Source organism: Sturnus vulgaris, chromosome 2 (genome assembly GCF_052056855.1).
Source record: "Sturnus vulgaris isolate bStuVul1 chromosome 2, bStuVul1.hap1, whole genome shotgun sequence".
NCBI lineage: Eukaryota > Metazoa > Chordata > Aves > Passeriformes > Sturnidae > Sturnus > Sturnus vulgaris.
Window position 1 is genome coordinate 12,400,708 of NC_142244.1, and position 20,431 is coordinate 12,421,138.

The 20,431-nt window shown below is 37.7% G+C and overlaps 1 protein-coding gene across 9 annotated transcripts in view; it reads left to right on the forward strand.

Annotated features, from left to right (window-relative positions):
* ROBO2 (roundabout guidance receptor 2) overlaps positions 1-20,431 on the forward strand; it is an 859,086-nt gene that overhangs the window by 778,805 nt on the left and 59,850 nt on the right. For 5 of the 9 annotated variants that reach the window (XM_088157800.1, XM_088157805.1, XM_088157803.1 and 2 more), the window contains 5 exons: positions 2,180-2,411; positions 8,079-8,203; positions 10,917-11,088; positions 16,638-16,820; positions 18,813-18,839. In XM_088157800.1, the coding sequence (XP_088013926.1) occupies positions 2,180-2,411; positions 8,079-8,203; positions 10,917-11,088; positions 16,638-16,820; positions 18,813-18,839 (739 nt within the window). The remainder of the gene's footprint in view (positions 1-2,179; positions 2,412-8,078; positions 8,204-10,916; positions 11,089-16,637; positions 16,821-18,812; positions 18,840-20,431) is intronic. The other 4 variants (XM_088157801.1, XM_088157806.1, XM_088157804.1 and 1 more) reach the window with 1 other exon arrangement.

Genomic DNA, 20,431 nt, shown 5'->3' on the forward strand with positions numbered 1-20,431 from the left:
CTGGTATTTGGGCAGATCACTCTGCCCTGCTGTAATCAAGCTACTAATTGAAAACTCTGTGAAACTCAAGCGAGCCCCAAATCAAGGTAGTTTATAGCACCCATAAATGTGACAGCCTTGTGGTACTACTGCATTCTGCTTTCATATTCCTTCTATTGTTTAGTCTTTCAAGTTAAGATTTTAGAAGTCGGGGAGGAAAAGATGTGTGTGGCAGTAGATACAAAAGTATGATGAACTGAAAATTGGTATTCTTTAGATATTATCCAGCTCTTCTCAGTGAGTTGGGGGGTGGGTTTATGTTTGTGCCATGCTGTAGAATATACTTTCCATACGGTGTTGTAGCAACACAATGCTACTGTTTAGTCAAGTCAATTCTGAATTTTCAGTTTTCTCCACTAGGCAGCAGTCAGTAGAAAATAGAAATAGAGCAAAGACAAAATGGAAAGTTCTGACAAAGTTAGGTCATCTTTCAGTGTAGTGTCTTAACTCAGCAGTAAGACAAGAATCAAACTCAGTGTTTGATTATTAAACATCATAACCTTATATTGTAATTTAGGTTAAAAGTGTGTATTACAAAGTGGATGAAAGCATTATTTTTGCTGAATATTGTAGTAAACGTGAGGTTTATAAAGTCTTTATATCCATAAAACATTTAGTTAATCAAAGTCAAACATGGATAAAAACAGTTTACTCTGATTTACAGACTCCCTTCATCTGGAAACAGCTGCTTAATGTTCTTCTTAAAAACACAGCTTGATTCTTTCGGTATTAACAAGCTATTATTGTGAGTTATATCCCTCTTTCAGTGCATAAATTCACTTAAAGTGAATGCAGAGAAGTTTATAAAATGCAAGCTTAATGTTGTTGTAACATATGTTGCAAGGTTTTTAACAGTGACAGTTTTGATGAAAGACATTTCTGCCTTGCTTTCATAAATAAAGCTTTCTTCTTGCTTGCCTTGCTTTTTAATGTCTAAGAATCTGTGTCCCCTCTGAATGCCTCAATAAACTGTAACAAGATTATAGGTGGAGCGTAATAGAGCATGGTTTGTGTTTTCAGCCTTAAATTCATTTATTCTTAAGAGAAGTCAAACAAATGTTTCTCTAATTCTAGAATATCTTTGAGCAGGCAAATTGACAAGAACATAAGAAATATCCCACTTGTTGAATCTTAGTTAGAACACAGAATTACCAAACAGCCAGCTGTATAGTCTTGTTATTTGTGCTTCACTTTCTTTGCTCCTTATTTGGCAGCTAGAGAAGCAGCTGGGCTTGGTTTACTTTTAGCAATCAAATCAGATTTGGTTTTTTGGTGTTTTTTTCCAGGAAAAATTTGTGCAAGAATTATGATGCCTTGGTTTTTGGGTTTTTTTTTTTGAAGATAAATAGATGCATGCAACCTCTCCGAGATAAAACACATATAAAGTTTTTCTTCAAATAAAAATCCTATTTGTAGGATAAAATTATTCCTTGGTCTTTCCATGGAACTTAAAAATTTCCATGGTCCAATCTTGAATTCTGCTTGCCTAGCAAAAAGTAAAATATAAACCAAAACCAACATTCCATCTCCATCTGATGGCCTGAGAGCATCACAACCCCAGGATGCAAAGGGGCTGCTCAGGCTGTGAACACAAGAAACAGCACATGTCTTTGGAAGTTGTTTTCTCTGCATCTGTCTTATGTTTATTTTAATTTGCTGTGCATTTCATGAGCTGTGAGCCAAGTAATGGACTAATTGTAAGCAAGTAGGGTAGCTTCAAAGACTTGTCCTTTTCTGAAAAGAATTTGTTTTTCTTTTCTTCTCCTATTTCAGCACATCAGTAGCCAAGATGTGCTTAGTAAGTTTACATGCAGCAAGCCTTATGCCAAAGTTTTCTTTTCATTATTTATTGCAGGGATGGGGGCCTTTTTTATGATTTAAGGTGGTATTTGTCATGATATATAGAGCTGGAGAAAGCAAATCAGAAAAAAATATTCTATAACCAGTAATGTGAGACAAATACTCTTTGTAGACAATTAATAAACAGTGACTTAAGAGAAGGCAGTTAGATTTTTAAATTCAGCATCATAACTGGATTTTCTCTTTTTGATGAAGGCAGACAGTTTTGTTTTTGCACAGTTGGGGTTTTTGTGTGTTTACTGTGTTTATTGACGTATTTATTATTTATTGTCATTTCTAGGTGGACCGCCAGTCCCAGTTTATCCAGGGCTACCGAGTCCTGTATCGCCAAACCTCTGGCCTGCCTGCCCCAGCTGTGTGGCAGAACCTGGAGGTCAAAGTCCCCACGGAGCGCAGCGCCGTCCTGGTCAGCCTGAAAAAGGGCGTCACTTATGAAATTAAGGTTCGCCCTTATTTCAATGAATTCCAAGGGATGGACAGTGAATCCAAGTCTGCTCGCACCACGGAGGAAGGTTGGTGAAAGGGGCAGAAAAGCAATGAGCTTTCACAGCTGACAGTGGAGGTTATTCTGTGTATGCATGTGTTCATCTCCATTTCCTCCACATGATTTCTGTTTGTTACCCACTGAGATGACATTAGAATGTGATATAATAGTCAGCTTTGTGCTGTAAATATCCCCTGAGAAAGCACTGTACTGGTCTTACATCCTTCCAGCTGATACATCCTTCTAAGGTACAGGTGTCCTTTTGGACATTCCAAAAACGTGCACTGCAGTCTTTCAGCAGTAATCACTGCTGCTGCAATAAAAGACTTTGGTCTGCATTTTGAAACAAAATAAATGCAAGCTCTCACAGGTGAGTGTTTGATACTAAGCACATCTTTCTGAATGGGTAATAATGTAGATGGATAGTTGGCTGCGAAACGAGGAGTAGTGAAGGACATATATTTAACTAGTCTGGAGAAACTCCAGTCTCAAGGGCACACCACTTCACAGTTTCTGTTAGCACAGTGTTCATGAAACTGCCCTGTTCAGTACTGCAGAGGATTCCCCTGAGCACCTTTCAAGCCTCTCTGAAACAGTCAGGATTCAGACAGAATGAACAGTTTATACTTCTGAAATGCTCGAGCTTTTATTTCTATAGCATATAGCCTTGTATATAGTTGTGCTAAAGCATGTGCACTCCAGGGCTGCTGGGTTTTTGTTGAAAAGTAAAGACACTGGGGTGAGATGTAAGTAATGTTAATAATTTGCTGTTAGAAACCCACCTTTCTACCTATGTAATGCAGTGTTTGCCTGGAGAATCTCTCCTCTATGAGTAAGATGGTCCTAACAGTGAGGGTTCATCTTCCCTCTGTGTCACTGATGTTTTTAAATTTTAATTTTTTTTTTTTAGCAAGAGAAAGAAACACTGGTGAAATTTTAAAATGTTCATATCGTTTCAATGAGTTTTGAGTGCACTCTTTCCTTCCTATTGGAAGTGCATCTTAATCATTTACAGTAGTCTCCTGAGGTTTAATTTAGTGCTGATTGCCAAGTACTCTTTAATTCTAGAACTGACTTGCTTATTACTCACTTTTCTCTTTGATTTGTTATGATTATTACCAAACATGTAAGTAAAACTGGAGATAACTTGGTCATACTTTGCACTTTATCGATGAGGAAACTCACTGTCCTGCAACATGAGGAAGAGTGTGCAGGAAGGCTGTTTTTCCAAGTCTGATTTAATATGGGATTTTATGGTTCCCATAAAACCAAACTATTTTTCAAACTATAAAGCCTAAATCAGTTGGTGAAGAATATGTTTGCAGCACTCTGAACAAAGATTTTTTTTAATAGAAAAGAAAGTTTTAATAAGATTTATACAGGTGAATTTTCTTCTCTGGGTTTAAAATGTGCGATTTTGTCCTCTCACTGGCAGATTTTCCTCTTTTTCAATTTCAGTTGATCTTTGATGTTTGTTTAGTGCATCTAAACTGTCTCTTGCTAAAGGTAAATTAAGAACTACTGAAAAAGAGAGAAGGACTTAGACCTCCTGTCTGTTTCTATAAAATACTTGAGGAATGATATTCTCTTTTATAAACCTTAGCTCCCAGCATGTCAGGTAATTTCCTACCTTAAAGGACACTTTGTTCATGTGGAATAGCTTTCCAAATAGCGAAGATTTAAAAAAAAAAAAAAATCCTGCCTGCAGATATGTATAACTCACAGCCTAGGATATGCTTTGTAGATTAATATAACTTTCAAGGAGTCTGTTTACAATATATTCTCCCAAAAAATGTCAGCATAGGACCCATAATATTATCACCAGAAAAATGTCAGCTCCTGTAAAAAAATTCATCCTCTTCCTTGGGTGATAAAATTAGGTACTTCCATGAGAAAATTAAGACATTTAGTAGATGCAGTTCTACAGATACTTCCTTTAATTCCTCATATTATCTTTGTAATTATATTGGTGTTCATGTATTTTAAAAATAGTATCAACTAAATGTTTAATGACAGTGGTTTGTTCCTCTTCCACTGAAGAAAGATGGCAGTCTATTTAAAGGTGCTGTGTTGCCTGTGATTCCATTTTGAAAATGAGCCTTTTTTAGACTTGACTTTTAAAAAATGTCAGCTATACTATTTTTAGAAAATAATTTGGAAAAGTGATACGAGTGTTGGAAGTATTTTTATGACATCAAAGGAAATATCCTGGTAAAGGCAAAGTACAGCTAAAAGGTAGTGGCAAATTTCTGCTGGATTGGATTTTACATGCAATGTTACTTCTAAGGCCTACTTCTAAAAATCAATTCTGCTGCTGTTAGGCTTTTCCTCTAGATCAGACATTTGTCACAGTTCAGTATCCATCCATCTCCTGCCTCTTTGGCCTTGTGAAGGTAACAAATGGAATTCTGTTTGGCTGCGTCTGGAAAAGATGAGCAGCGATTTGGGTTCTTTCATATCTGTAAGAAGAAGCTGAGCACTGGAATAATTGACCTGTCAAGAAGCAGGCAAGGTGTTCTCCACAAGCCAGCAGCAAGGGAAATGAGAAAACGGTTTTAAAAATGTTATTTTTCAATGTGATCTATTTAATAACTGCAGCAGTGTCAGACAAGTGGCTTAATTTATATCACGGTGCCAACTCACAGAGTGATATCATCAGAGAGAGGAAGCTGAAGTGGTAAATACAAATATATGTACACGTATACAATGGGAGCTAAATCAAAGATTTAATTTTATAATTTTCAGTATTTCTTTCATACTTTCTCTAGAGACAGATTTTTTTTTTCAGTTACATCCACTGTTAAATCTCCTTTGGAATAACATTGTGGAGTAGTACTTGTCCCGCGTCTTGTTTGTCACCACAAAAATATGACAGGAAGAGAAGTCTTCCGTAGCTTTTATCAGCTGCTCTCTGTTTCTTCTCACTTTAGTGCAGATCTTAAAATGATATTTCCACAGCTGCATTCATTAGCTGCAATTTTAATTTTGCTTCAAATTTATCCTATGTCCTCAAAAAACCTCAAAAACACCAACACACGCTGGTAGAATATTAACTCAAAAAGTCGTGCCATTTAAGTGAAAAGACGAATGCAGTATGGGTTTTTTTTTTAATTTTAGAGTGTGGTATTCATTTTACATTTCTTTTGCATTCACACTCCCCTATCCCTCCAGGTATGTTTATATAAGACATTATATTTCTGAATGCCCTTTTTGTTTCAGTAATGAAAGTAAATATGTTTGAGCAAGTTTTTCCATTGTACTTAAAGCCAAAAGTGAGTTATGCAGTGTTAAGCTTTGCCATTTTTATGATTATTATTTTCACATAAAATATTCTAATTAATATCACACACATATATTTATTCATGGTTTTGTTGTTACGGAATAACTTGAAGACTTTTAAAATGCTAATTTTTTCACTGTGTGGCAAATTATTTCACTTGCCATAAAACACACAATGCAACTATTTATTTCACCAATTTTATGCTTTGCACGTTTGCAAGGAGTAGCCCAAGGCTACCTTTCCATGCTTCACTCGAGCTGGCTAAGAGTCAGATTGTCCACAATACAGCTCCATTTCTCCCCTCCAGTTCACTGTTTCTCTGCATCAGGCAAGGTCACAAGGACTCTACCAAGCACTGTTAGCTTTGCATCTGAAAATGTAGTTGTCGAAATGTGAAGACTCCCAGGACTGTAATATGTGGTTCATTTTTTGTCTAAAATATTTTTTTTCTGCTGTCATCTCATATGTTTCCTTGTCCTCACCTCTGATACCCTAGTTTGAAGTTGTGGGATACTTGCAGCAGAGCACTCCAATTTTTCAGGTTTATCAGGGTAAAGATTTGAGCTCGGCTCCATGAGCCTGTGCCAAGTCAAGTGCTGAGGAGCTTCTGACGTGGGAACACAGCCAGCCTCAAAGAGGCTGTGGAGAACAACAGGAATATCTGAATTGGCTGAGGAGACTTGAACACTGCTGGTATCTGTAGCTGTGCTTATTTGTTTAAACCTGCCAGACCTCAATATAAAGATGCCAGGGGCTCTTGGCTTTTCTGAGAATCATGGTCCAAGGATGGGCATGGACTCAGGGATATCTATTAAAGATAAGACTATAGTTCTGTTGCCATAACGTTTAGCAGTGAAGAAGTCACTCTGACCAGGGGGCTAGAGTCAGGGAGCCTTGACACATGATGTGAGATGCCCCAAACCACGTTGTTATCTAGGTTTGAAGTTGGGGCAGCAGAGTGATAAATATTTTAGGTTCTCGTATGATGTCTCTACCATAAGTTTTCAAAATCAGCTTTCGTATTTCATATGAAATGTTTTAAAATCAGATTAAAAGTGATGAAAAATATGAGGAAGAAAAATTCCATAAGTATTTGTTAAACACAAGGACACCTCCCTAGAACAGAAGATGTCTAATCAACAGGCTCCTGTGAACTGGAAAATTGTCCTGGAGAGGTATCACTTTATGCTTGCTTTATTAGTTCACACTTTTTTGGCCTCTTTCTATTAGTTTTGTTGAAGACTGGGTAGATGGACTGGGAGAGATGGAATAAATAAATTCTAGGACCAGTTCCAAGCAGCTGCTATCCATCAGCTTTTCCCTCCAGGGACTATACCTTAATAAAATACAGTCGACCTCGGTGGCCTAGCTCACCACTGTGGTGTAGTTTCAACACTTGCCTGGGAGCAAGGGAAGGATGAGGGGGGGCTCCAAGAAGTTTTAGGTGGCTGAGCAGAGCCGTATTGAGAGTCCTCTGCCACAGCAGCCACAGCCATACTGGGAGAGCCCACCATGGATATAGCAGATGCTCATAGAGGAGACTTTTCCATAGCAGAGTTCCTGCACCACTTCTCAAGCAGCGTGTTCTGAGCCAAGAGAAGCACCTTGCTGCTTGTGTAGCTGCAAGAGGGGCTTTGTCAGCATAGCTCTGGTCACTAATAGCTATGATTTTATTTTCGTTTTTATTTCATGCTTCTAGACAACAAGTGTGGCTGGCAAGCAGTTGTCTTGTAGAATTGGCCTTGGTGTGCAGTGACCAGCCAAACAGCTGTGAATGGTTGAACTGAACAGGGCTCTGAAAAGAAAGCAATTTGCCTAGGGGCAGAAAAGGCCATAAGTATATATGTGACCTAACTTAGCACCTGCTCTATTCACTGGTATTTGATGTAAAGCCATGAACATTTTAACCCTTTTCCAGTTCGGAGTTGCAAGTGTTTAAACCTGGTATTGTCTTCCTGGAGAGGAAACAAAAAAGTGCCATTGAATGTTGGCTACTCACATCATTATTAGACCATGTAAAAATAGAAGAACCAAAACAGTTTACAGGCCAGGTGAAACAGCCTCACATGTGATTTAGTTAATATATCCATAGTTATTCATGCATATTATGGAAAGCAAAGGCAAACGTGAGAACAGTTCCAGTGCAAAATTAAGAAATGCTAAATATAAATAAATGAGGAGTGATTTGTATTGATTCTCCATTGCCACAAATTCCACATTGTCATTCAGCCCTATGCATCTCTTCAGAAAGGCATTTTTCAACATTTTCAGTGCCTGACAAAAATGCATCCCTAGGCCTGCAGGGAGTGTGAGTTTTCTATACTGTCTGCTTGCTCTTGTACTGCTTCAGCAAAATCCTCACTGTAGCAAATGGATTAATGCCTTGCTTCTGTTTGCTCCCTCTCCTTGGTGTAGCTCCAAGTGCTCCTCCTCAGTCTGTCACTGTCCTGACAGTTGGAAGTCACAACAGCACAAGCATCAGCATCTCCTGGGATCCTCCCCCTCCAGATCACCAAAATGGAGTCATCCAGGAGTACAAGGTACACACGGTGTCTGATGGGAGGGCTGTGTGTTTAGGGAAACAGCCTGCTTGAATTACAGAACAATAGCACTGTTTATGGATTTAGATTCTGACAGCATTTACAGCTGCCCATATAATTATTTGGCAAAAGAGGACTGACTGCTTATGGATTTCGTTATTATTATTATTACTACTACTGTTATATTAAAAAGCAAAAACACCATGAGATTGATATGAAAGAGAGCTGTAATTTCTAGCCAGTTTACAGTTCTTATCCTTCTAGCTTTTCCCTGCTATGGGAGAAGAGGGAGTATCTTTCTATTTTTTGTAAGGGTCTTTTGCACTCTAAAGACAGGAAGTTCCTGTCTTGGAGTACCTTCAATCTGGCAGCAAAGGTGGCAGGAAAGTTGCTTCTTATTTCCTCTGCAAAAATGCTAATCCTCACACTCCAAGGTCAAAGTCAAGGACTGTGGCTCTGGGAGAATTTAAGACTTCTTCCAAGTACTATATCTGTCAAGCTTTACAACTTAAAGTGCCAGGTTGTTTGCTCTGAAAAACAGGTTGAACACAGCTAGTATATCCAAAGTTTGCTATGTGAGAGTTACTTGCATTGGTTGTATTTTCTTCCTTTTTGTCACTATGATGGCTCAAAATATCCACTCCTTATACATTAAATGTTGGTGTACTCTGTAATTTCATACTAAGATCTCTTTTGCACAAGGATATTTTCACAACATTAAAATAAATGCAGTCTGTTATTCAGGTGGAGAAAATGACTGGGTGAGGTTTAGCCTTGTCACAGCATGGAGCACAGTTTGGTAAATTAACCTTGCTGTGGCTGGCCTATATACACCAAGTGTGAAATGATTAATTGAAATGGATCAGGACAGCTTTCTTGACAGTCCCAAAAAGAATGGGTGGTGACTGCCACTTATTTCACATAAAAGGATTTTTTTTCTCCTGCTGTATCTTGAGGGAACACAGCATGAAGGGAGAAAGCACTTGGCTTCTAAATCAGATAATGGTTCAACCTTTCCAGCTTTTCACTTGGTCAGAGGGATGCAGTAAATGCTCACAATGTTTATGTTTAGCATAGCACTTCTTTTGTTTTGCTTTTAGTCAATATCAAGATTTATTAATCCCAGTATTTTATTGATCTAATTTTCATATCAATTAATAATTATCCCTTGGCTTAATTAATCTTGATCCTGACTCCAGTATAAATCAATATAAACCATCCAGGGCCTATAGGCAAACGAGTAAAGCATGCTCCTAAACCACAAAACTTGTAGATATGAAACAAAGTGGGCTGATGGCTAATAAAAGCCATGTTCCAGGTGAGTGCTCAGGCCTCTGGGCCGTGTATAAAACCAGCTGGAGTCACTACCTATAACAGCCCTCCTGTGTTAAATTAGGTGGCTGCCTGAGTGGTGAACTGGCTACAGTGAATGGTGCAGAGTCTGATATTAACTTGAGTATAAAATAATTGCTGAAGTTCCACAGTGCATTTTCTAACAAATTGAAAGCAGATCTGTTGATTCCACTTCAAGCATCAGAATGCCTGTATATTCATTCACGAATTAAGTGCTTTTAATTAGGGGTATCTCCTAGCTGTTGTAATCTAAGACCAGGACAGACAGGTGTGAAGAAATGAATGCAATAGTTACTCACCTTAATGCATTCTGGCAGGCAAATAGGATCGCCTTAGGTTTAGGAAAGCAAGAGAATTTTTTTCCTCTTCAAATCTTTCTTAGCATTTCACAGAAAAAAAAGATAAGGAGTGGTAAAACACTGAGCAGGGTCAAAAGTAAGTGTAAAGATATTGTTATTGCTTAGATGCATTAGTTTGTCATTGATAGTGGTTCCACCAATAATGTTTTCTTCTGCTGTTATTGTCATGTAAGTGTACATGTGGAATATTTATGCATTGATTTTCTTGTTTGGTAGTAAATGCTTTCTTTAGTATTTGCAGGTAGCATTAATTGAGGAAACCTAGAAGTTAGTTTTGAAACCTCTTTGGGGAATCCTATAAAAATTGCAATAGGGAGACATAACACTCTGAACTCATAGACTCTTCTCATCACAAAATGCCAGTTATGATTATAGGGTGGATTTTCTGTTTTATTAGATAATATTTGAGTGAGAAACTGATGTCTGAATTCCTAAACAATGTAAATAATCACAAAGACAGTGGTAAATGTGAGTCTGTGCTTATTCCATTACAGAAATTTTTAAATACCCCTCTTGTGCAATGAAAGGAAGTTGAAAAGAATTTTGACAATTGTTTACTCATTAGTGCTTTAAGTATTTCAACCTCTGCTCATATTATTTGGTATACTTTTGCTATTCAGCAGGAAATTTAGAAGGAAAAATGTGGGTTTTTTTAGCAAAAGGTTTGATAAACAAGATTTAATTAAGGTATAACACCTCTTTTCTACTTGGATGATCTGGTCTGTGCTTCTAAAAAGTGTAAGCACAGAATCTGCACTCCATGGAGAGTCAGAGTCCAGAGAGGTATTTACAAGCAGTCTTTGCAGTTGGTTTGGTCCTGTGCTAATCTGGGATACCTTGCTGAGCTAAATCATCCCAATTTCAGCTATTCCTGGACAATAAGGTTGTCAGGAAGTCCTAATTAAGTGATTGCCATGAAATTCCATGATATGTCATATCTGTACACGACTGTGTGAGTGTGAAGAATTGCATCTATTTTAACACATCAACTTTTGTCCCAGATCTGGTGCCTAGGTAATGAGACTCGATTTCATATCAACAAAACAGTAGATGCAGCCATTCGGTCTGTAGTAATAGGTGGCCTATATCCAGGTATCCAGTACCGTGTGGAAGTTGCTGCAAGCACCAGTGCAGGTGTGGGAGTAAAAAGTGACCCACAACCCATAATAATTGGTAAGTTATTTGTCTGTTCTGTTGCTTTGTTTTGCCTGGTTTTTGTTTGTTTGTTTGTTTGTTTTACTCTCAGAAATGCTCTCATACATCATTACTGGAAGCATAAAAATCTGTGGAACAAAAGTTGGGATTTGACTAGAGCTGGTTAGTTAGTTTTTACATCCTGCTGCCTGATGATGTTTTGTCTTCTTTTACTGCAGAGTTCTTGGAGACAAAGAAGGGAAGTATATTCCCAAGACATATGAGAAAATGCAGATGGCCTAGTGAAAGTGATTTAATGTTTTAGGGGTTTTTGAAATGAATTTACCACTTCTGCAGGTTGACAGATGTGTGGGACAAACAGTCTGATGTCCCTTGTTAAGATGGCTGGAATATTGCCTTACTCATTCCACTGGTGCCTAAAGTTTCCACTGGTATTGTTTTGTGAATGTCTGAAGTCAGTTTTTCTCAGGTATCCCAAGACAAGTCTCCTCTGTTAAAGAAAAAGTGGTCTCTAGACCAATTAGACAGCAAAGGTAGCATTATCATGCCAGCCTTTGAAATACTTATTTCTTGGTAGTGGCCTCCATGCAGAATTAATTTCCTGACCTGAGGGAAACACAGGTTTTGTCTCTTCTGAAATTTTTCCCGAGTATAAAATATAAAGCCAGGAAAAATATGGAAGACTACAAGTAGTTATGTTTAGCAAACCTGAAATGAGCTGGGCAAAGCAGCACCTCTTTTGAGTGCACAATACAGGAATTTTGTTGCCTTTATCTGTATAACTAATAACTTAGTTATTACTTAAATGGACTTTTGTTTGTTTGTTTTTTGAGGGGACTTCCATTGTTACTAAATACTTTCTTTCTAGAAAATGTTGTCAATACACTGTCCCAAACATGGACTAGTCTATTATTTGTAGACCCTTAGAAAAGGACATCCCATAAGCATTGCTTAAATGTTTGCTGATATTCAGGTTCCCCATTCATCAAAACAGAAGCTAGGCTACTTCAGCTTTGAAGTCTCACTGGAGACAGAAATACAAATGTGAAAGTGAAGGTAGCACTTGGTTTAGAAAAGGCAGGCATGGAAACACCAAGGAAGAGAGGGGGAAAAAAAGATATCTAGAAGTGAAAACAAAAAATTGATTTTTGAAAATGCAATAAACTTTTTTTTTTTTGCCTTACTTACCTAAGGGGGCCATCTAACTAGGCAGGAAATATACTGCACTTACTCCAGCAAAGCACAATAAGCATTTTAAGTACGTGGGTAGCCTTGTGTCACTTAATGTGTTGTCACTTATACTTGCACCAAAGATCTTTGCTGGATGATTCCTAGAGTTCTTAGTGCTATTTGTCTGTAATCCTTAAATTATCCCAGAATGTCTGCTTCTACAAGTTTATCTGGTGACACCTTTGCACATTTGAGAGTCATTTGTATGAAAAGTAATGGAGAGTAGTTTCTGTTTGCGTTTGTTTCTGTTGTAATTTCTGTTTCTTTTTTGGGAGCCTAAACTGGATGTTTATTGGTTATATATTTGTTTATTGTGTTATATTGGTGTGTATCTCCCTTTTCTTTAGATCCAATTTTGCTTTTGATTATGAATTGCTAGCAGTTATTTCTCAGACTATAAATTGGCTTGATAAATATAACAGTGTTTAAGTGAATAGCATTCCTGAAAAACTTGAGTTGGCATCATTCAATGTTTGAACAGGAATCAAAATCATAAAATATGAAAATAATTTAAGTAAATTTAAAAAAAACTAACGACATGGATTTAAAATGAGCTAATGAATAAACTTCAAAACATCATAATGAATGAGAAAGCATTATTATTATATTATAATTGAGTTCTATATGGTCTGGTGTTTATCTATACCATTTAACAACTCACAAACAGAATGAACAACTCCAGAAATACTGAATTATGGAGAAAACATTTCAGTGGTGCAGGAGAGTTAAAATGTGGTTCTAAGCAGTAAAAACTTTTAATAGTCATGAAATACAAAGTAGAGTGCATAAAAAGAGATATTATTTTTAAATACAGGATTCATTCTTCTAAAAATATTTCGGAGGAGTTTCTGAAAATAACTGGTTTTCATGGTGGTTAATCGACTACTGACCTCCCAGAGTAATTTTAGATAACAGACTGTGACAATCCAGAAAGCAAAACCAGGAGAATAGGAAGCAGTAGGAAATCTATTATTCCTTTAGTTAGAAATTGTCTTACTGTTACAGGAATCTTGTGCCCATACTTGAAGCAGGATGTTGAAAAATTTTATGAAAGACTCAAAGACAATCAAGAATAAAAATTTTATGTTCACTAATGATATTCTAAAAAACATTCACTGGGAAAACCAGAAGTAAAATTGGAGATAAGGGCAATGCTGGTTAATGCTGTAGCTATTATTTCTCTTCATCAGTTGGCCTGGTCCCTCTTACATTCCATCATTGGCATAATAATATGAGGAACAGCTGCAAACTTTCACAGTAATAGGTACAATCGAATCTGATGTGTCTAATTAATTTTTGGTCCGACAAATTAGTTTTGTTCTTCATTACTCTCCAATGGGAGGAAGACATTATATTTCATTATGTTTTTGTCTTCAGGAACAATGGAGCGTTACAGGTCGCACACTTCCCTTGTCTATGTTCTAATTAGTTGAACTGACAGCATTGTTACAAAACCACCTGCAGTATATGAAATAGTACACTGGTACCTTGGATGACATATTTATTGCTTCTGCTTAAATATTATATAAAGAAGTACAAGACTAATGCTGTTTGTTTCCCCAACCCCCAACAATTATATTAATTCTATCAAAAGTCAGTGAGTAACATTCATCTGTCTCCATTTATTTTTCCATCACCAAATTCACAAAGCATATGTTATTTTGACATTTAAATGAATTATTACTTTTGCAGTTGTAATTGCTAGGCACAGAAGGGTAAGAGCAAACAGCCAGACTTGCAAACTTTAGAAGGTAATTTGGAGACAGAGTGTATCTTCTGCTAGAAGACAGGCAGAGCGTACAGTCTACTGAAACCTTTCCCCAGGTTCTTTGCAGTTTGCTCTCACGTCCTCCATTTTTAAAAGACTGTTTTCTGGTCTTAGAGAAGACAGGATCCTCAGATGTTTTTGGAGGCTTTAGTGAAAAGAATTCATTCTTGAATCCAGGAGTATCCACTCCCAAAGCTGGTCTCTCCAAAACACTTCCCTGCCTGCTCTTCTCCTTGGTAGCATGGCTGTGTCTGAAGCAGTGCCAAGACTACCTGTTTCCTCACTGTCCTGCTGCTTTGGCCTCTCCTCCAAAGGGCACAGAAATTAACTGCAAGTTAATGGTAATTAGAGCAACTCCAACTCCCATGCTGATTTCTACTAGGAAATCGATTTTGTGTCTGGAAGAGCATGCCACAGAGAGCCCCTTTCTATTAGTTTTACTGTCAACCCTTCCTCTTTCAGCACTGGGGTGCACCTATGGATTAGTTCATGGGCAGAAAAAAACATGGAAAATCAGATAAAGCAGCCACTACTGCCTGCTTTCTTTCCTTGCCACAGCTGCTCACTCAGTTTCATTCTCACATACTGAATCAGGCTTGGAAGCCATTGGGCCTTTGTCAGTGGCAAGACAAAAGATGCAACTATGGCAAAGGACAGCTGCAGCTCCCAGAGCCTGATCCCAGTAAAGCTTCCCAGCATGGCATGTATAGACTGGTGCACTTTTTGTGCATCTGGCAGCATCTTTGGTGGGAGCCTGTTTTGTTCCTTGCCCAGAAGGACTGAAAGCAAGCCAAGCTCTAGCTCAGCTTCCACAGTCTGATTGCAAAGCAGGCAGTCATCAGTACAAAATATTGACGTGGTGCTGAAAGAGAGGAAGCCCAGTAAACTCACCGGGGTCATCAGCAGTGTGATGGCAATGGCATGCAGGGCACTGCATTTCTTCCTGATTAACCCAGCCCAGCTCTGAGCACCTCTGAGGGCCTGAAGCTGCATCTTGGGCAAGGGCAATCCCAGAGGGACCTGCTCAAAGATCTCCTTTTATGAGACGTGGCTGTGTGAACTCTGGGTCACCTGCAAAGAGGTGTCCATGGAAATGGGACTGGAAGTGTCAGACTTCTCAGATCTGCTTCAGCCAGAGACCCTGAGTGCTGGCTTTAGGCTGGAACCAGCAAGCTCCTCTATTGGAATAAATAAATCTAACCATTGCTGAATTACAGAAAAGGAACATGTACATTTTCACAGCATGGCGTAATGATACAATACTTTAAATAATTTCCTCTGAGTGACCATTTCAGTGTTTTATTGCAATGCTCAACTACCTTTATGTGTGAGATAGACTCTCATAATTGAGAATCATATTGTTTGCATCTTCTTTGTCACAATAGAGTAGCTAGTCTTGCAGCTTTTCAGCGTGCATACAGGCATCTGGTAATATTGCATAAACATTTCAAGGATTGAGCTATACAAATGTTTTTTCCAGAAATGATGGATAATCTTTCACAAATTTCAAAACTGCAGATGTGGACAGTTTATATAAAATTTATATAGAATAAAATTTGGGGGTTTTTTTAGAAAAATATGTTCTGCATTTCCTAATTTTAAAACTATTTTTGACAATTTGAAAGTGCTGGCCCTAGAACTATATGCTTTAGCATTTCCTAGATTTCCATTCAGATTTTTATGAGCATTTGTTTTTAAGCTAAATGCCAAGCTTTTACTTTTAGAAAAGTTCCTTTTTAGAGAAAGAGGGATAAAAAGTAATGGGAGCATCTACTGGAATTTACCGTTTTCTACTGTAATATGCAATTTAAGATCCTATATATTAATTTTTTGATGCATGTCACTTTAATCGGTATTCCGAGTAATAATTATGTCTTGCAGGTTGATGTTAAGAATTTGTATGCATATTCTAGTTGAAAAAAATAGCATCTGTTGCTGTGATTGTTTAGTGTTTACAGTTAACTGTGTGATTTTCTGCTTTGTGTCAAAGATGCTACACTTAGAATTTTTATGAACTGTTTTCCCCTTGAAGTAATTGCTGGAAAATGCATCCTTGCCTAATGGAAAGTGCATTTATTTTATTATTTATTTCAAATTTGTAAGCTAGCATTCAAGGTTGAGTTGAGTTAAGAATTTTTGGCCTTCTGCTGATCTTGTAGCATAATTTTATTTGGATTACTTGTTTGGAAAAAGCTATTTCTTGATTTATTTTTTCATTAGTTTCCTGTGATCCATTTTCTCATTATTGTATTCTGTCTACAATTATGGAAAAACAGACTAACAAATATGTATATAGTTAAATAAAAAAGCTTTTGGTTGGCATCTGTTAGATTACTTGGGAGTTTGCTGTAGGTCTGTCTTTGCAAATCTATATCTGTCAAATGGCCATGGATTTACTCTAGAAACACTGAGATTGTGGTGTGCATTGCTATTTCTTAAAGTTCTTCTAATGTGGTAATTCTTTTGAGATCCATTACTATTTTTTGAAAACTTTTAATTTGTAGTGCTGGTTCCCCTGTGTGTTACGGAATCCACAATAACCACATTCTGTTCAATTTCTCTTGTGCAGGAGGTCGTAACGAAGTTGTCATCACCGAAAATAACAACAGCATAACTGAGCAAATCACTGATGTGGTCAAGCAGCCTGCCTTCATAGCTGGCATTGGTGGTGCATGTTGGGTCATTCTCATGGGTTTCAGCATCTGGCTGTACTGGCGAAGAAAGAAGAGGAAGGGGCTCAGCAATTATGCTGGTAAGAGCAGTGACCTTAGTGCCATCTCAGCAGGTGCTATCATAAAAAGAACAGGGGCTGCTAAACCTACCTAGAAACCACATTGAACTTACAGCAGAAGCGTCCTGGGTGACTTCTGTATGCTTGTTTTAAATTCTGAATGCTGTGAAATTGCTGGTGTATGAGAAGCTTTAAATGCATCGCTCAGTACCACATTCCATCATTATCATAAAGCAGTATTTTTGCATCTCCAGCACATCTAGCATTAAAAAAGTAAAAAGAGGATTAACTGTTTCTCTTGCCCCTTGCTCAGAAGGCACTCTGTTGGCAGTGCAGCATTGCTTATATGTTCAAATATGAGTTAAATTAGACCTTTCCAAGGAAAGTTAAAAAGTTTTTGTCTTCTTCTTCATTGCTGTGCATTTCCATGTCTCTGAAGCCATGTGCATGGCAAATAAATGAAGGTACCTAATCAGTGACTTCATACCTGCAGCTGGAAGAGTGATGTATTAGACAGAGGAGTGTGGTCAAAATTTACCTAAGGCAGATGCCATAAATAGTTTTGCCTTGGAGGCAGAACATCTTCGAATGTTCTCTTTAGTTGTTTGTTCCAGTTATAAATTAGTTTTTGAAAACTGCATTTGGAAAATTAAATACACTTGCTAAATGAAAATATTTTCATCTTTCCCCAAACTTTGTTTTATGTATTATTCTGTTTTCAAGATTCTTATGAATTTTTGGGAAATCAGGTGAACTGTCATAAAATGGGTTACTCTGAAGCCTAATTTAGCACACAAAAAAAACAATTCTTCAAATATTGCAGTAGGTTCTCTTGTAGTTCTTATTAACACTTAAAAGGAGAAAACATTTGCCCAGTTGAGGACAGAACATATTTAATCTTGATATTATATCACATTAAAGTTACACAAGTGTCCTTCTACTTAGAAGTTATAAAGTGGGAAACAAAGGACTCAGGTTCCCTAAATGGCTGAGCAACAACTTGCCAAAAACCTACAGCCACATCCAAACCGTTCCCAATTTAGCTCAGCCATAGTCAGACTACTCAGTGTCCTGACTGGGCTCACTAAACCACCAGGAAACTATTCTGTGTTGGTTTCCAATCCTTCCTGCTGGATTTGTTTTGTACTGGCTTAGTGAAAGGACAAGAAGACATCAGATGAGCAGTGGAAAGAGAGGAAGGTGAGACCCGTGGCTTTTGGACCTTCTTGGTTTTGGTGGAACCTCACTTTGTGTCACCACATGATCTCTCTCATTCATGGGTTGTGCTTTGTGCCAAGGTGTTCTTTTTCCTTTCCTTTAATAACATTAACTTTCACTCCCTGAGAGGTGGGGTGGTTTTAACTGAGAAATTAATATATATCTCACACACTTATACATGTGCTGACATGAAATATCATTCTAGATCCCAAGAGTTTTTCATACTAGGGACAGCTGTGCTGTTATTTCTCTTAGGAAGTAGTCCTACCTAAAGCTTTGGACACAAGCTGAGACTAGAATTTTTTTAAAAAGGAGAACTATTAGTCGTGAGTGAGTTGGCATACTGGGGTGAGGGACAATTGAGAGCAGTCTGTTATAACTTGAAATAGCTGTAAACAATTGTAAACAGCGTGTCTCGTGCAACTCATTCCTTCTCATGGCGTTTGCTGCATCTAAGTGTGATGTGAACATTGATTGCATCATGAAACTGTGTATGCTTTCAGCAAGGAAAGTAGATAACAGATCATGCTTCAAAGTTCATCCTAATGTTTACAACTTGGAGAACAGCATGTCTGCACAGAGTCTTCAAATGTGACCGTCACAATTCACTGCTCGTCTTTCCAACCATCATTTCTCATTGGCTGCTGGCTGGTTGGTGCTTTAAGCTCAGCTGTTATGTCCTGCTTATGGTATTCAACCCCAACTGAGTGATTTCCAGAGGAAACTCGTGCCCTGCAATTAGTGCTTGTTGTCAGGGTGTGTAACTCACAATGTGTTTGCTTTCTTGTTTTGCAGTTCAGTCCTTCACCTTCACCCCTGCAGGTACTGTCCATTAGTCTGTCTCTTACCTCACCAACACATAATTTCAAGCATTAGCTATCAAAGTGTCTATGAACATGTGAGATATGAAGAATGAAAACCAAGTACAAGGAGAAATACTCTGGCTGCCTATCTGTGATAAAAATGTAGCATTCATTCTTCTCCTGATTCCAGGGAAAAGTAAAATCTACCACCATTAATGTCTCTGACAGTATAAATCTGCATACTTAACTCATCCAACTCTCTGAAATGCAGTTTTGAAAGTAATTTTCAGGACCAAATGCTTGAACTAACGTAACATAAACAAGCATTATTCATATGTAACTGAATTTTGATTTTAAAGATCAGTTTAGCAGATCTAAGTGGAGAAATGGAACTTTCTTCTACTTTAACTCTCATTTAAGTATATGTTTGACTTACCATGAGGTGTTCAGACCTTCACGCAGTCCAGTCACTAACTGATGCATTCATTGACTTTACAAGGTTTTGAAATTGACACATTTAGGTTTTTTTTCTTACTATCCAGCTCAGAGCTGGTGTCCTATTTTTCTTACCTTTAAAAAGCATACAGTAGGCTATTATCGTAAAAATATGTGAAGGATAAACAAAGAGTGGCTGAAACATCAGGTTGCAAGCACTTTCTTCAACATGTGGATAGTCAGTAAATAGAGTATACAATAAATAGTAATAATTAATACAAACAATTAGCTTCTGCTCTCCTACTTAATCTCGAGATGTAGAAATCAAATAAAATTGTTGTGTGTTAAAGTGTTAAAACCTGATAAATCTCGACATTTTCCAGCAGAAGTCTGTCGAGTTTTTTGGGTGTAATTTGGCCCCCTTTGCCTTTACCAGAGCTGCCCTGTCATACTCAGTAGCTGCTTTCTCTCTATTGCTTGTTCTTCAGCCACAGCTTGTGTTCACCTTTGCAGGAAAGAGGAGAAATGTCCTTGTGGACAAGCTCTGGGGACTCAGGATTGCTCCCTTAGCTTCCAGGCACATTTGGTCAGGTTACTGTAAGTTATGGCACAACACATCCCACCCTAAATACTTTATTGCCTTTTCTTTGAGACACAACATAGGGCTTTTTCCAAAATTTAATAATACATCTTTGCATATGGTTCCTATGACTATGCCACTGCCAGCTGTCTTGAACTGTGGTGCATTTTCACTGTTGTGTTTGTAGCATGCATTGGCATGACACAGGATTGTGCTGGAGCCTCAGGGTCTGAGCATGATTTCTTGCTGTTGATCCACATGTGCTGGGCAATTGGGATATATCAGAAGTACTGCCAAAAATGTTCTTTTTTAAAAGCAGTTTTGACATCTTGTGGACTTTGTGGAACTATTCTATTTCCTGGCTTATAATAACTTTAAGAGGAATTGAGAACCTAAGTCCTCCAATAGTTGAGTCCAAAAATTTTTTTTTAATTTAAAAAAGTATTTTCCTTATGACAGAACATAGTGCATTCTTACCATTAGACCCAGAGTTCCAAAACAAATTTTGTTAATTGTCTAATATTTGCCCTTGATAATATCATTTAGAAATACATAGCTATGCTTGTGGAGGTTTGACACTCACAACTGTATGTTGT